General features: G+C 41.8%; 1 protein-coding gene across 3 annotated transcripts in view; it reads right to left on the reverse strand.

The window, feature by feature from the left end:
* Positions 1-16,537, reverse strand: part of PRDM2 (PR/SET domain 2) — a 133,796-nt gene that overhangs the window by 100,549 nt on the left and 16,710 nt on the right. For all 3 annotated transcript variants that reach the window (XM_065936052.1, XM_065936049.1, XM_065936050.1), the window contains exon 2: positions 16,386-16,459. In XM_065936052.1, the coding sequence (XP_065792124.1) occupies positions 16,386-16,394 (9 nt within the window). In that variant the 5' untranslated portion in view covers positions 16,395-16,459. The remainder of the gene's footprint in view (positions 1-16,385; positions 16,460-16,537) is intronic.

A 16,537-nucleotide genomic window follows, 5' to 3' on the forward strand; every position in this document is an offset into this window, starting at 1 on the left:
TATGGTAGTTTTTAGTAGCTAAAGTGTGAATAAATTTAGCACACAAATTCCTCACTTATAAATACAGTGCTTTCATTAAAAAAAATTTTTAATCTATAAACCGGAATTTCGGAAATGTGACCACATTTTTCAAGAGGGAAAAGGTATTACATTGGTTAACTGATATCCAGGCTACATAATAATTATTTTTAACGTGGATAAATTAAACAATATTAACAAGCCATAGCTACAGTCATTAGCACACAGCCAGTTAGTATGGTACGTGGGAATTTCCTTCCCCTTTTTCAGAGTGAACCCTAGAAAAGATTTTAAAGGCTGTGACACCATCTAACCTTCCCAGGAACTTGGAAAAGACAGTGTGTCAGCTAAATCAAACTGATAATTCCAGGCACTATTACGATACTACTAATGATTTAATCTGTACTGGAACTTCCTTGGGCCTCAGTGCAAGGCACTGTGCTAACCATCTTGTGAGCAAGGCAGAGTTTACCCCAAACAGCCTAACAGGAAGGCCCTGTTAGTGTCTCCTCCCAGCTCCCTGCCCCACCACCACACACACAGAAGAGGAAATTGAGGCTTAGGGAAGTGGTCCAAGCTGCCCAAGGATAGGAACTGAGTCTCTGTCTGTCTATCCCCAGAGCCCAAGCCCGTAACCACTATGATGTTTACAGTTAAAATTCTGCTGGATCGACTTTGAGGTCCTAATGTAAAACATGGTGACTCTGGTTGATAGCACTGTATTACAGAACTGAAATTGCTAAGAGAGTAGAACTTAAATGCTCCCTCCTCCTCCCAAAAAGAAAGAAAAAGAGAAATATGCAAGCTGATGGGTGTGTTAATTAACTGGACAGTAGGAAGCCTTTCACAATGTGTAAGTATATCGAACCACCACAATGTACACACAGCTTAAATATCTTACAATTTTGTCAATTATACCTCAGTAAGGCAAAGATTTCAAAAGGAAAAGATATTGCTGGAATACAATCTGACAACTTCTGCCTTAAAATCTCCAAATTTCCATAGAAATGTCAATAGGAGATGGTAACCTAAGGCAGGAATGGTCATCCCCACAGGAAATTTGTAACGTGAGTCTAAGCTGGAGACCATCTAAGTTTGAGACACCTGGGAATATAAAGGACTTCAGTAGAAGTACCACAGGAAAAAAGAAACAAGAAAAATTCCCATATACATACTTACTTGCCTTCAACAAATCCATGGTTTTTAATTTGGGCTCCTTTAGTTAGAAGAGGAAAGCTTTTTTCCTGTTTGTTTTAGTATCCTTCACAAACTACAACAGGGCTCAACTAGAACCCGAGGACCTCATTCCAGACACTGGCCAGCACCAGGGCCTTCCTCTGACCTCTCCAGCAGTCAGAACCTCCACTGTGGTGCCTACTGCTGCAAACCGTAGGGAACACTTTTTAGGAAGTCGGAAGTAGAAGGAGGTAGGATGGCTTGCCTAAACAGAACCATCCTCTCTCCTCCTTATTTTTCCTTCATAGCTCTCACCACAATTTTAAATAATTGCTTGTATAAATATGTTTATTGTACCTCCCCCATCAGACTGCAGGGAAGACAGATGGTGTCCACCTTACTCCATGCTCCATTCCCAATACTCAGCAGCAGATCTGAAACGTTTGTCACTTAAATACTTGAATGAATAAGTGATTCTTGCAAGCTAACTTAAACTTTTTAGAAAAAAGAAGGCTAGGAAAGCACAGCTGAGTCAACTATCTGAAAGCATTTTCTCTATGCATGCCTGAATTTGAGATAGGTATTCTGGGTCAATGTAAGGATCCTTTTTTAGAAAACGTGGCAAGCTCTCAATTTCAAGCAACCACTTGACAAGTAAACCTTTGGAACAAAAGCATATTTAAAAGAAAATTTCACTTCCCAACATATCCATAATTGGGAAACTGGGATTATATACATATATACACACACACACACACATACATATAATATATATTAAATGTAATACCATACTCAAAACAGGGTCACCTTGGTTCGTACACTAAAGAATCACAGTCCTGGGACTACTTCTCAGGTTGATTTTGTCTAAAAGAAACTGGAGTGTCTCAATTTATTACAAGATTTCTGAGTCCGTTCTGTGGGCCAGGTAATGTTTTAAGCATCACATAGGCCTCAATACTGTGTCACTCTAGTGAAGACGATGGACAAAATTAAACAAAGACCTATAGTGCTTGGTAGCTACTGATGCTCTGGAGAGAAATCAAGCACAAGAAGAGGACACAGTGAACAGAGAAAGGGTGTATTTCAGACAGAGTGCTCATGGGAGAACTCTCGAGAAGCAAGAAGGAAATTGGGTGACAACATGTGGGAAAAACAGGCCAGGAGAGGACCTTGCTGAGACAGGAATGAGTGTGGTAAGTTCAGGGAAGAGACAGGCAGAGACCTACGCGTCCAGAGCAGGGCAGGGCAGGGGACAGCAGAACGGCCAGGGCTGTGGCGGGGGAGGGAAGCAGGGTAATGCCACTGGAGAGACAGGAACCCCACAGAGAGGGGCAGCAACCAGGTTGCACACTCCTCCTTCCAGAGGGGCCAACAGCCTCCCAGGACCCCATCTCTGCTGTCCCAGGATCAAGTCCAGTTCAGTTCAGTCACTCAGTCACGTCCAGCTCTTTGCGACCCCATGGACTGCAGCACACCAGGCCTCCCTCTCCATCACCAACTCCCGGAGTTTACTCAAATGGCAACCCACTCCAGTCTTCTTGCCTGGAGAATCCCAGGGATGGAGGAGCCTGGTGGGCTTCCATCTATGGGGTCACACAGAGTCAGACACGGCTGAAGCGACTTAGCATCAGCAGCAGCAGCAGTATGTCCACTGAGTCGGTGATGCCATCCAACCATCTCATCCTCTGTCGTCCCCTTCTCTTCCCGCCTTCAATCTTTGCCAGCATCAGGGTCTTTTCAAATAAGTCAGTTTTTCGCATCAGGTGGCCAAAGTATTGGAGTTTCAGCTTCAGCATCAGTCTTTCCAATGAATATTCAGGACTGATTTCCTTTAAGATGAACTGGTTGGATCTCCTTGCAGTCCAAGGGACTCTCAAGAGTCTTCTCCAACACCACAGCTCAAAAGCTTCAATTCTTCAGCGCTCAGATTTCTTTATAGTCCAATTCACATCCATACACGACTACTGGAAAAACCACAGCTGTGACTAGACAGACCTTTGCTGGCAAAGTAATGTCTTTGCTTTTTAATATGCTGTCTAGGTTGGGCACAGTTTCGTCTTTTAATTTCATGGCTGCAGTCACCATCTGCAGTGATTTTGGAGCCCAGAAAAATAAAGTCTGTCACTGTTTCCCCATCTATTTGCCATGAAGTGATGGGACAGGATGCCATAATCTTAGTTTTCTGAAGGTTGAGTTTTAAGCCAACGTTTTCTCTCTCCTCTTTCACTTTCATCAAGAGGCTCTTCAGTTCTTCTTCACTTTTTGCCATAAGGGTTCTGTCATCTGCATATCTGAGGTTATTGATATTTCTCCCAGCAATCTTGATTCCAATTTGTGCTTCATCCAGTCCAGCATTGCTCATGATGTGCTCTGCATAAAAGTTAAATGAGCAAGATGACAATATATAGCCTTGACGTACTCCTTTCCCGATTTGTAACCAGTCTGTTGTTTCATGACCGGTTCTAACTATTGCTTCTTCACCTGCATACAGATTTCTCAGGAGGCAGGTAAGACGGTCTGGTATTCCCATCTCTGGAAGAATTTTCCAGTTTGCTGTGATCCACATAGTCAAAGGCTTTGGCATAGTCAATAAAGCAGAAGTAGATGTTTTTCTGGAACTCTCTTGCTTTTTCAATGATCCAACAGATGTTGGCAATTTGATCTCTTGTTCCTCTGCCTTTTCTATTTTTTTTTTTAGATTGTTGATTTTATCTTTATTTTTTAATATAAATTTATTTATTTTAATTGAAGGCTAATTACTTTACAATATTGTAGTGGTTTTGCCATACATTGACATGAATCAGCCACGGGTGTACATGTGTTCCCCATCCTGAACCCCCCTCCCACCCCCCTCCCCATCCCATCCCTTTGGGTCATCCCAGTGCACCGGTCCCAAGCACCCTGTTTCATGCATCAAACCTGGGCTGGTTGGTCTGTTTCACATATGATAATATACATGTTTCAATGCCATTCTCCCAAATCATCCCACCCTCACCCTCTCCCACAGAGTCCAAAAGACTGTTCTATACATGTGTCTCTTTTGCTGTCTCACATATAGGGTTATTGTTACCATCTTTCTAAATTACATATATATGCATTAGTATACTGTATTGGTGTTTTTCTTTCTGGCTTACTTCACTCTGTATAATAGGCTCCAGTTTCATCCATCTCATTAGAACTGATTCAAATGTATTCTTTTTAACGGCTGAGTAATATTCCATTGCGTATATGTACCATAGCTTTCTTATCCATTCATCTGCTGATGGACATCTAGTTTGCTTCCATGTCCTGGCTATTATAAACAGTGCTGCAATGAACACTGGGATACACGTGTCTCTTTCAATTCTGGTTTCCTCGGTGTGTATGCTGAGGAGTGGTATTGCTGGGTCATATGGCAGTTCTATTTCCAGTTTTTTTATTTTTATTTTTTTTAATTTTTTAATTTTTATTTATTTATTTTTATTTCCAGTTTTTTAAGGAATCTCCACACTGTTCTCCATAGTGGCTGTACTAGTTTGCATTGCCACCAACAGTGTAAGAGGGTTCCCTTTTCTCTGCACCCTCTCCAGCATTTATTGCTTGTAGACTTTTGGATAGCAGCCATTCTGACTGGTGTGAAATGGTACCTCATTGTGGTTTTGATTTGCATTTCTCTGATAATGAGTGACGTTGAGCATCTTTCCATGTGTTTGTTAGCCATCTGTATGTCTTCTTTGGAGAAATGTCTGTTTATTTCTTTGGCCCATTTTTTGATTGGGTCATTTATTTTTCTGGAATTGAGCTACAGGAGTTGCTTGTATATTCTTGAGATTAATTCTTCGTCAGTTGCTTCATTTGCTATTATTTTCTCCCATTCTGAAGGCTGTCTTTTCACCTTGTTTATAGCTTCCTTTGTTGTGCAAAAGCTTTTAAGTTTAATTAGGTCCCATTTGTTTATTTTCCTCTGCCTTTTCTAAATCCAGCTTGAACATCTGGAAGTTCACAGTTCACGTACTATTGAAGCCTGGCTTGGAGAATCTTGAACATTACTTTGCTAGTATGTGAGATGAGTGCAACTGTGTGATAGTTTGAGCATTCTTTGGCATTGCCTTTCTTTGGGATTGGAATGAAAACTGACCTTTTCCAGTCCTGTGGCCACTGCTATGTTTTCCAGTTCTCTGGCATATTGAGTGCAGCACTTCCACAGCATCATCTTTTAGGATTTGAAATAGCCCAGAATCAAGGACCAGGCACATGTCAAAGGTTTCTCACACTGATCACTGTGACAAGTACAGTGGAAACTATGAGGACTCTCTACTTACCCACTATGTAACAGAAAGCATAAGAACTCTTGAATTCCCTACTTAGTGAAACAAGTATCGGTAAACTGGTCTGGAACGGTAGTATCAGATTTAACATAGTAAGATTAAGTTAGTAAGCTATGTAGTTATTAACTATTAACTGATCTCCTTAATTCTATGTCACAAATTCCTATCTCAAAGTCAAAGAAAGTCAGTATCCCCTCTCTGCCCCAATCAATGGCCACAAGCATCCTGCCCATCATTCAGTCACTAACAAACACTTCCCGAGTGCTGGCACATGTTGGTAGTGAAGCTACAACGGTTAACACAGCTGACCCAGGCCACCTCCTCAAGACCACCAGCAGAGGAACTGCTCCTGCTCTGCTTTCTAACACAAAAAACCTTACAGGCATTTGGAGTCTCCAGTTTTGATCTTGCTGCAGAGCCTCTCAAAGGTCCTCTATGCTTTCCTGTAATGCCCTTTCTCTGACCAAGGGTGACCTTCCAGGCTGGATGGCGGCCACTCAGGGAACAAGATTCTCGCTCATTCCTCTGGGTCAGGCTCTGCACTACCAAGCACTTTCCACATGTGACCTCAGCAAGTCCTCACCATATTCACAGCAAACACTGACAATACTTAGGGTACTAATCAGGCACAATCCCAAGCTATCTGCAGCACTTCATGTAATCCCTACACTACCACCCGGCTGTGGGTCCTGTTATAATCGCATGTTATAGATGAAACGGAAACCTGCCTGTGCTCACAGCCAGTAAGTGGCAAAGCTAGGATTCAAACCCAAACAGTCAGCCTCAGGGGCAAGACTCTCAAACACCATGCCTCAGAGGAGCCCTGTCAAGTAATTTTCCTAAATCACAGAGTCATGGAGCCAAAGTAAACCCATACACGTGTCCACATTTTCACTAATAAACCATCACTGCAACCCGGAGATGCCTGGAAAGTCCCTTTCGGGCATCCATGTGGTCAGGGCCATTTTTATAATCATACTAAGCTGTCACCTGCCTTTTTGACTCTCAGGTGTGTACAGGGGAGTTTTCTGGAGCCTTTGACATGTGATGATGTGATCATTCCACTGGCTAATGGAATGTGCAATTGTTTAACCTTGTGTTTTCAATTTTCTGAGTCATGAATAAGGCCTATATTCTGACTAACATCACCGGACCATGTTGATTCCCTGGTGTTGATACTGAACTAGAGTAAAGATGTTACCATCAGGGGAAGCTAAGTGCAAAGGACCACACAAGGCTCTACTATTAATACTTTTACAATTTCCTGTGAATCTGTAATTATTTCTCCCTAAAACTTGTTTCAGTTTCATGGGAAGTATATAAATACATAATCCACATAAACAAAAATCTTGAGGATGCCTGGACTAAGGAAGACCACCCCTGACCTTCTGGCACCTCCTAGCTGAGGACCAAGAGGCAGAGAACAGGAGTGTATGGTGGCAAGAGGAGCAAGGGAGGAGGCCGGAGCCACACACTCAGGGCCCCCAGCTTCCTAAGTACAATGGGAGGGGCTGCTCCCCTACAGGCACAAGGGTTTGGCTTTTTTTAAGGGTTTCATAGCTAATCACTAAAGAGGAACAAGTAAAAGAGACTAGAACAAACTGAGGTATATTAAAGGCAACAGCTTATTGTCCCATTTGGGCTCCTGTAAAAATGGACAAGGAAAACAAGAGTTCTTATCCTTTGCTTTTAAGCCCCAGATGGTGGGGTTGCTACAATCTCAGCAAGGCTTGGGGATTCCCAAATGGGAGTGTGTGTGTGTGTCTGTGTATTTATGTATACAATCTCAGCAAGGCTTGGGGATTCCCAAATGGGAGTGTGTGTGTGTGTCTGTGTATTTATGTATGTCTGTGTCTATGTGTATGTGTCTGTGTGTGTGTGTCCGTGTGATGGTGGGGCTGCTGTGATCTCAGTAAAGGCCTGGGGATTCCCAAGGGAGTGAGTGAGTGAGTGAGTGAGTGAGTGAGTGAGTGAGTGTGTGTGTGTGTGTGTGCGCGCGCGCGCGCGCGCACGCGCACACTCCACGCCCACTCCACGCCCCTCCCCACCCAGAGGAAGCCTGTCCCCACAGTCCTACCCAGCAGAGTCCCCATCAGGCCTGCTTCCCACTCTTGCCTTTCATTGCACACTACACTCTGACACACTCACAGTCTGGCCTGGTTGATGGTCTCTCTAGCACACAGGTTCCAGACACACAGGGCAGGTCTGTTTCACTTGCCTCACACCCAGAGCCCAGCACAGATGCCTAGCTCAGAGCAGTGGTCACTGTGAGCAATCAAACAAACAAGTGTCTGACAGTCAAGTGCCAGAAGGTACCGGAGCAGTGATGGCTTTAAGAGGAGACGGACTCAGCTGGTAACAGAGTCCAAGGAAGTGGATGAGACTGGGGAGCAGAAAGCAAGAGAAGGGTGAGGACCAGCCCTCAGGACACCACTGTTTCAGGGTCAAAGGAGCAGAGGAGACCTAGATGAAGATATCCCAGAGGCACCAGGAGCATGGTGTCAGAAAGGCCAGGAAAAGGTTCAGGGAACGGAGGGAGGTCAACAGTCAAACACTGCTGATGAGCCTTTAAAATCTGCTGTATATGATCCCTCCCTCCAGTGCCCACTGCCCATCCTTTAAACCTGAGATAGCACAGCAATTCCCACTTTTCCAACAGATGTCCAACTGGTGCCCCTCGTGCCAGCACCAGCTACCCTAGGAACTGAAGACAGCAACAAGGAGGAGGCAGGGTCCTGCCCACCGACTAATGCAGGAGACTGGTGGGGAGTTCCCACTGGGACCAGGGAAAGAAGACTGTGACCGTCAGAGATAAGGAGGGAAGTCTGTTTCAGTTAGGGCAGCTGAGGGCGAGGCAGGTGCATCTCAGAGAAGATGGCACAGAGACTTGGTCTTGAAAGAGGAGAGTGAGCCCTGTGGGAGGACGAAGCAGTCCAGAGAAACATCCTGAGGAGACAAAGGCTTTGGCAAGTTTACGAACCAAAACAGGTCAGGTCAGCGTGAGCCAGGAGAAAGCAGAAGCGGCCGCCAGCAGACGCTGCACCACCTTCACCACCGAGGTTCAGAGAGCAGCCATTGCAGAGCACGGGGCACTGCAGGGTTTGGGGCAGGGGAGTGACAAGATGCAGTAAAGCCTCAGTGCTTCCCATTTATCGCTTGTTTACTCTTGCCCACAATCACATGGGATGGGAACCACAACTATCCCTATTTAACAGGTAGAAACAAACACCGAGAAGGCAGGGACCTGCCCAAATTCACACCGCTGGAGAGGCAAAGCCTGGACTGAAGGGGAAACATGGGTCACAAAACAGCAAAGGTGAGGCAGAGCCGAGCCACCCTGTAACCTTCTCTAGTGAAGCAGTAACATCTGAACAAGATGAAAGATAAGCCTTCTGTCATAGCTCCCTCCACAGTTATGTAAGGAAATGCTGTTCAAGTTGCTAATTTCTTTTTCAAATTTCAGAAATAACCTAACATTTTCTAACCGAAAGACAATGTCCCAGATTTTATAAAAATTGCTATTTACCTAGTAGAATATATGATTCAAAATGAGATTTAAGTGGTGTCATTATTCAATGCATTAGTTTCCTAAACTATACGTTCTCTAATTGAGGTTCAAGTTATAACAACAGATTGGAATCACTTTACTTGGAAGGCTTTTTTAAGTCTTTAACATCAAATTGGTATTTAGAGTTACTTACAAAAAATAAAATTCTATATTAATAATATAGCTACAACAGCAAAAGTGGTTTTGACATTTTACACCATACATATTTTTGAGATTAAAAAAAAAGCAGGAAAGGCACCGAAAATTAAAGATAGCAGCCATCCCACAGTTTCACCAAATCTTTAGAAATATTATGAACAGATTTATCTAGATGGTTACCTGGTTTCCTATAAAAGATTTCCTGTAAAAGGAATAAACAAACCACTAATATGCAGAACAAATGGATCAATCTCAAAAACATATGCTGACCAAAGGCAGATAAACATGAAGGAATACATACTATATTATTTCATTTACCTGAAAGTCTTGAACACAAAAAAACCAAACCGTAGGGACAGAAAGAAAGTTAGTGGTCACCTGGGGTGGAGGCTGAGGGATGCAGAGCAGCAAGAAGGAACTTTTGGGGGTGATGGAAACATCCTATATCTTGAGAGTGGTGGGTAGTGACATGAGTGTGAACATTTGTCAACACTCTTTCGAATGAGTATATTTTACTATACGTAAATTACACCTCAAAGTTGATTTTAAAGTAAAATAACTAAGTGAATCCTACACTTTCTCTTTAAATCATGCTAAAATGCAACTTGCTCCTTGGAAGGAAAGCTATGACAAACTTAGCCTATGAAAAAGCAAAGACATCACCTTGTCAATAAAGGTGCATATAGTCAAAATTTTGGTTTTTTCAGTAGTCGTGAATGGATGTGAGAGTTAGACTATAAAGAAGGCTGAGCGCCAAAGAACTGATGTTTTCGAACTGTGGTGCTGGAGAAGACTCTTGAGAGTCCTTTGGACAGCAAGGAGATCAAACCAGTCCATCCTAAAGGAAATCAACCCTGAATGTTCACTGGAAGGGCTACTGGTGAAGCTGAAGCTTCAACACTTTGGACACCTGATGAGAAGAGCCAACTCACTGGAAAAGACCCTGACGCTGGGAAAGATTGAGGGCAAAAGGAGACAGAGGCGGCAGAGGATAAGATGGCTTAATAGCACCACCAACTTAATGGACATGAATTGAGCAAACTCCAGGAGATACAGGAGGACAGAGAAGTCTGGTGTGCTGCAGTCCACAGGATCACAGAGTCAGACATGACTTAGTGGCTAAACAACAACAAAAAAAATGAAAGTTTAATGCGCCAAGAAAATAAAGAACAAAAATGTCAGTGCCATAGAAAAATTTTTTTCAAGGTTTTTCTTTAACCCAAGTCAAGCATTATTTTGCTTAAATACCTCCAGAAATGTCCCATCTCCCTAAGCAAAGTTCACTCTGGTCCTCACAATGACCGCAGGTATGATCCAACACCACATGTGGCCTGGAACCAGCCTGCTCCACCTTCCCTCCACAGTCTCAGATAAACAGTCACTGGGTTTAGTACATAGCAGAGCAGTGGCACTGGCTGCTATTACATAAAACTACATGGGATGTCTCATATTAATGTCTTTATTTTTAAAAGTATAAGAACCAAGCTTTACTGACATTTCACTTAAATTTCTATCAGTAATTCCTTTTATATACTTAACCCAAAGATTGACAGAAAGTCACTGTATCAGTTTTAACCTATTAAAGCACCTCGTTTCTTAAATATTGATTTGACCAAAGCCAGAACTGGGGTGGGGGGGCAACAGCAGTAGGTGACAGGAGAGTTCAGATTCAATATACCTTAAGTACACAACATAGTATACTCACAATACAATACATATTCCTGCACAACAGACTAATACTAATCACCACAGCAATTGTTGTCACCAGCAAAAGATATCTGAATCAGAGAGTATTAAAACACTCAAATTCCACGAACAATTCTTTGTTTAGACTTGCAAACAATATTCTTAGTTACCGTTCTAGATGTTGAGGGGAAAAAATAAAACAAGCTTCAGTCTCCTGAAACAGCATTAAATTGTACTTGGTTAAGGAATGAGTGAAACTGCAGAAAGGATAAGCAGATAAGACAAAGAACAAGAAAATCACATACACCATCTTTGCAAGAGAACAGCAGTCAGACAGTTCCAAAAACACGTTAAAGTGCCCTCTTTCAGAAGGCTGGCCAGTCCATTAGGCTGCCCAGCTGAAGAAGCTGTCCTCAAGTATGGTATTAATAGTGAACAAACATATTAGCACACTCTTGCCCGCTAACAACCTCATCTTCCCAGGGCAGGAAGAGTGATATTCTAAAAAACTGGAAATCAGAGTATGTCTCTGTCCAGTGGCTTCCCATTGCATTTATTTTTTTAATGTATTTATTTTGGTTGCACTGGGTCTTCGGTGCTGCATGCAGCTTCTCATCGTCGCTCACGTCTCTTGTTGCGGGGCAGGGGCTCCAGGCGTATGGGCTCAGCAGCTGTGGCCCCCGGATTCCAGAGCGCAAGTTCAGTAGTTGTGGCACAAGGGCTTAGCTGCTCTGATGCATGTGGCTTCCTGAACCAGGGATCAAACCCATGTCTCCTGCATCTGCAGGCAGATTCCCATCTACTGTGCCACCAGGGAAGGCCCCCCACTGCATTCAGAATAAAAGACAGCTTCTCATGGCCCTTAAAAGTGAAGTGAAAGTGTTAGTCACTCAGTCATTTTTGACTCTTTGCCACCCCATGGCCTGGATCCCACCGGGCTCCTCTGTTCATGGAATTTTCCAGACAAGAATACTGGAGTGGGTTACCATGCCCTTCTCCAGGGGATCTTCCTGTCCCAGGGATTGAACCCAGGTCTCTTGCATTGCAGGTAGATTCTTTACCATTTGAGAAAACCCAGGAAGCCCTACAAAACTGGCCCTCACCTCTCATACCAACTTCATCCTATCCAGAGTCCCTAAGGCTCACCAAGCACCAGCCCAGGCTGCTCTCTGCTCCTTGAACCAGCAAGCTCATTCTCACCTCAGTCTATGCACTCACTATTTGTTCACGCTGCCAATAATTTTCTTTCCCCAGAGCTACACACATCTGGTTCTTGGTTATTACTTGAGTCTCTGTTGTATTATTAATCAGTTCTTCAGAACAGCCTTCCCTGACCATGTAATCCAGAGAACCTTCCCCCATCTTCACCCATCATTCTTTATCACATTACCTTATTTCACTGTCTTCACAGCACTTTTCACTATCTGAAATTATTGTGTTTGTCATCCTGCTTTTTAACTGTCTCCCTCTAAGAGAAGGTAAGTTACAAAGCACAGCCCTCGCCTGTCTAGTTCCCTGCAGGCAGAATTCATAACACATGGGATACAGTCTATGCAAGACAAAAAAGGGGATAAGAGAACATTCAGAACAGCTAAAGTAATGCACTCTGGATCTTTCCATTATTCTGACAGCTTATCACAATTCTAAGAGTTGGATCTGCAGCATCAAGTGATTAAAAGCTTATTTCAGTATGTAAAATTTATAACAAGTTCGGAAGGCTAAATTGCTTTGCTACTCATTACTGACAATACCATGGACGATAGGTCAATATATTAAGTTGCTGCCAGTGGCTCAGCAGTACAGAATCCACCTGAAATGCAGGAGATGCGGCAGAAGCTGCAGGTTAGGTCCCTGGGTCGGGAAGATCTCTTGGAGAAGGAAATGGTAACCCACTCCAGTATTCTTGCCTGGAAAATCCCATGGACAGAGAAGACTGACATGCTACAGTTCAAGGGGTCGCAAAGAGTTGGACACGACAGCAACTAAAACAAGAGCAAATCATAAATTATACTGATAGAAAGTTTCATGTATTCATGACAATGAGTTATATAATGGTTCTTAAAAAAAACTGTGTGACTCAATAAGTTAGTCATCAAGACACCTGTATTAAACCATTAGGGCTTAAACCTACACAATGTTATACATCAATAATATCTCAATAAAGCAGGGAAAAATCATTGGGGCTCTACCTAAACAGTATAGTTCTCCTCCTAAGCACCTGATGGGTTTGCACTGCTTTCCCCTCTTGAGTTTTAAATTAGATGTAGTCACAGGAGTAACTCTGGCCAGTTAAGTAAAAGACGTGTACTGACACAAAGCCTCCGTCATCCTTGGTTCTTAAGCAACTATTAATACAATGGTAGATCCACACTGGATGTTAGCAAGAACAAGAAATCAACAGTTGCTGTGTAAGATGCTGAGATTTTGGAGCTGCCTGTCTGTAAGTACAGCGTAACACAGCTCATCCTGACCAGTATAGCAGTATAGCATGGGAATCAAGAACCTGGGCTGTGGAATCTGACCGGCCTGGGTGTGACTCAGACCTCTGTCACTTACTGTTTGAGAGATCATGGGCCTCTGGCCTTAATGTCTTCATCCATAAAATACTTATAATACCTACTCTTCATAGGGAGTTGGACACAACTTAGTGACTAAACCATCACACTCTTCATACAGTGGCTGCAGACTGAGTTCAGAGAATATATAACACACACTACAGTGCCTGGCATGTTGATTAAGTACTCACTAGATAGCAAGTGACATTAAACTTCAGCACATCTACTTTAAGCCACTATGAGCATATTTATATTATGGAACTTCGGTGGCCCTGGATTTTCTATAAAGCATTCTAAACTCTGGGACAGCCATTTATAAAGTTCTGGACTCTCCTAGAAAAACCTAGGAAAAGATAAGAATTGTGGAACATCTCAAAGTTAACAGGGATGGGTGTGGAATGATAGTGAAACAAGCAAAGGATATCTATGATTTGCAAGTAGAAAGAAAAGAAAATGGAGAGTGAGGGGAGAAGGTACAGTGACTGGAAAGACTGGGTTCTAAATTAGGAAGAGACAGTAAGAAAGGGTTAAGTGCTGAGAACAGACAGAGAGAGAAAAAAAGCAAAGAGCATGTGGGCCTAGAGCTTTGTGGAGCCCAGGGTTGAGGGTGGAGATACAGCCTGGCCTGCTACACCTGCAGCACCTTGGAACACTGATTGATAAGACAGCAGTTCAAAACGCTGCTTCCACAGTCAGTGCTTAAAATGCCAGTAGGCTCTGGACTCTGTGGTTTCTTCTAAAGGACTCACTTGTAACAATATGGTATGCCGACTCCCAGGATCCTTCAGTCCCTAAAACTCAGCTGTCAGGCATGTATAAATGACAGACTCCATGATACTGTCTTAGAAACTTAGATACCAACCGTAAGATTCACCAAAGCAATGTTGATCAGGCCCTAGAGAGAAATATCTAACCCTAAAGTCATCATCAAGATTTTCATTAAAAATTAACCCTGTTCAAGTTAAAACTTGCTTAATATCTAATTTTTGTGTAGTTATTTTGAGGTTTTTCAGGCACTTACTGCTCAATTTCACTGACTGAAAATAAAAATAAACACAAGAGGGAAAAACAGCAAATGTCTTGGAATAATTCATAATTTTTAAAAATCATGGAGATGGGACAGTTGTTGAAAAATACTCACAGATTGTATGTCATGATATAATAATCAGGTCTCAGTATCATGAGACTAATTACTCTTCAAAGAATAAAAATATAACTAAAGATGCTGAAAATTTTACTATAAAAAGTGGACATTTTTATAATCCAAATAAAAGCTTCATCACCACCTGACCACTAAAGTCACACCCAAATCAGAAATGTGCTAGCCATTAGAAACATAAGAGGACCCCTTTCCACTGATATTTGGCATCAAAGAGAGTCCTCCGCAAGAAACTGTAAAAGAGCCAAAAAAAGAACTGGTTATTGCTCCAACTCTTTGAATGGAATGTGGACTTTCCTTAAATGCAAATTCTTCTGATATAACTGCAATATTAAAGCAAAAGTGTGAGGTATCAAACAGGTCTAAATATACTTGAAATAAAACATTACTAGTTTAGTATGGTTAGCCACCCGACATAAATGACGCTGAAGAGTGATGCAACCTAAGTGATGTCAATATTTAGATTCCGCTTTGGAAGCTTTTGCCATCATTTCAGTCCAAAATCAAGACTCCTCTAACAACAGCTCTGAGACAGTAGAAAAGCAAGTTCCATGGGGAGACAAGGTCAGCATTAAGACTCAATCTTAAAAGAGGAAAATAAATGAACTTTATGACATGTATGTGCACATAACTTTGACGGACAGAGACTATGAAAAAAATCCATTCTGTTCTCTTTTTCCCTCCCCCATCTCACCATTTCAAAAATAATTTGCCTTCAAAAGCATGTCAGTAAATCTGCAAGCTTTAAGAATAATAGAAACCATGTGTTCCATGTGTTCGCCAGATTCATTTTTTATGATGTATGGTCCTCTGCATTAAAATCAACAAATTTTTGATAAAGAAAGTAATGAAAAGAAATCAAAAGAATCCATTCCAAAAATTTCACATCTCTCAATCACAACAGAGGACTGAATGTATTAAACCTGGTCACCTAATGAAGTTGGACTTGTGATCTCCAGCTAGAGGCACTTGTAAAGGATAAAAAAAGGTGTCTGAAGTTTCAGTTGATAAAGGGTACAAAATGTTTTCAAGCCTGAGAGTTTTAAGCTAAGCACCAAAAATTACAGACTTCACATTATTAAGTTCTTTCCTTCATATTAAAAAAAAAGTTTTATAAAGATTTCAAGAGAGAATGCTTCTAATATCCATATATTCCTGTGACTGCAAGTGAAAAGATATTAAGACTAGAAAACAAGAATCCTATTTTAGAATATATAAAATCTACATAACTGCTTCTACTTATCAGAACACCCTTGAGGCTACAGAATTATTTAATCTCCAGGTAATCCCACAACCTCCTGTAAGGAGAAACACATCTTATGTTTCAATATCCATCCTCTTGTTTTTATTCTAAATTGGTTTTTCAAGGACAGAAGGCTTAAAGTTTCCCATTCAGTTTTGGTCTCTAAAAATAACTTTCAATTTTCTCCTTGCAACCAACAAGTTACTACAAAATAAAAAGCACTAAAAATGGAAGCTTCAAATAATAAGCTTCAAAACAAAAACAAAATAACACCAGGGAAAGCAAAAAAGAAAAAAAGTAAGTCTGAACTAAGGTCCCTAAGAGTTCCACAGAAACGCCAACTCTCGCCAAGACAATGCACACTCCATTCCACGAACAAACACACACTATGAAAATGATGAACTAATGAATGGTATTAAGCAACAGAAAGGAAAATCTAGGAGGAATGAAGGTGTGTGTTACTGTCTTTTAAAAATCAAGAACTGGTCTAACATCTAGATAATGTACTTGTATAAATTTTTATTTTTAAACTCACCTGATTCATTTTCAATTCCTGTTGTGTTCTGAAAAGATACACACAACAAAGAAACTTCTTTGATTACATGAGCCCTAAAAAGAAAAACAGACAATTGTGATATGTACCTGCCTACAAATTTACAGTGATTTAAAACCACATACAGAACTGCA

Source organism: Muntiacus reevesi, chromosome 5 (assembly GCF_963930625.1).
Source record: "Muntiacus reevesi chromosome 5, mMunRee1.1, whole genome shotgun sequence".
In the NCBI taxonomy this organism is placed as follows: Eukaryota; Metazoa; Chordata; class Mammalia; order Artiodactyla; family Cervidae; genus Muntiacus; species Muntiacus reevesi.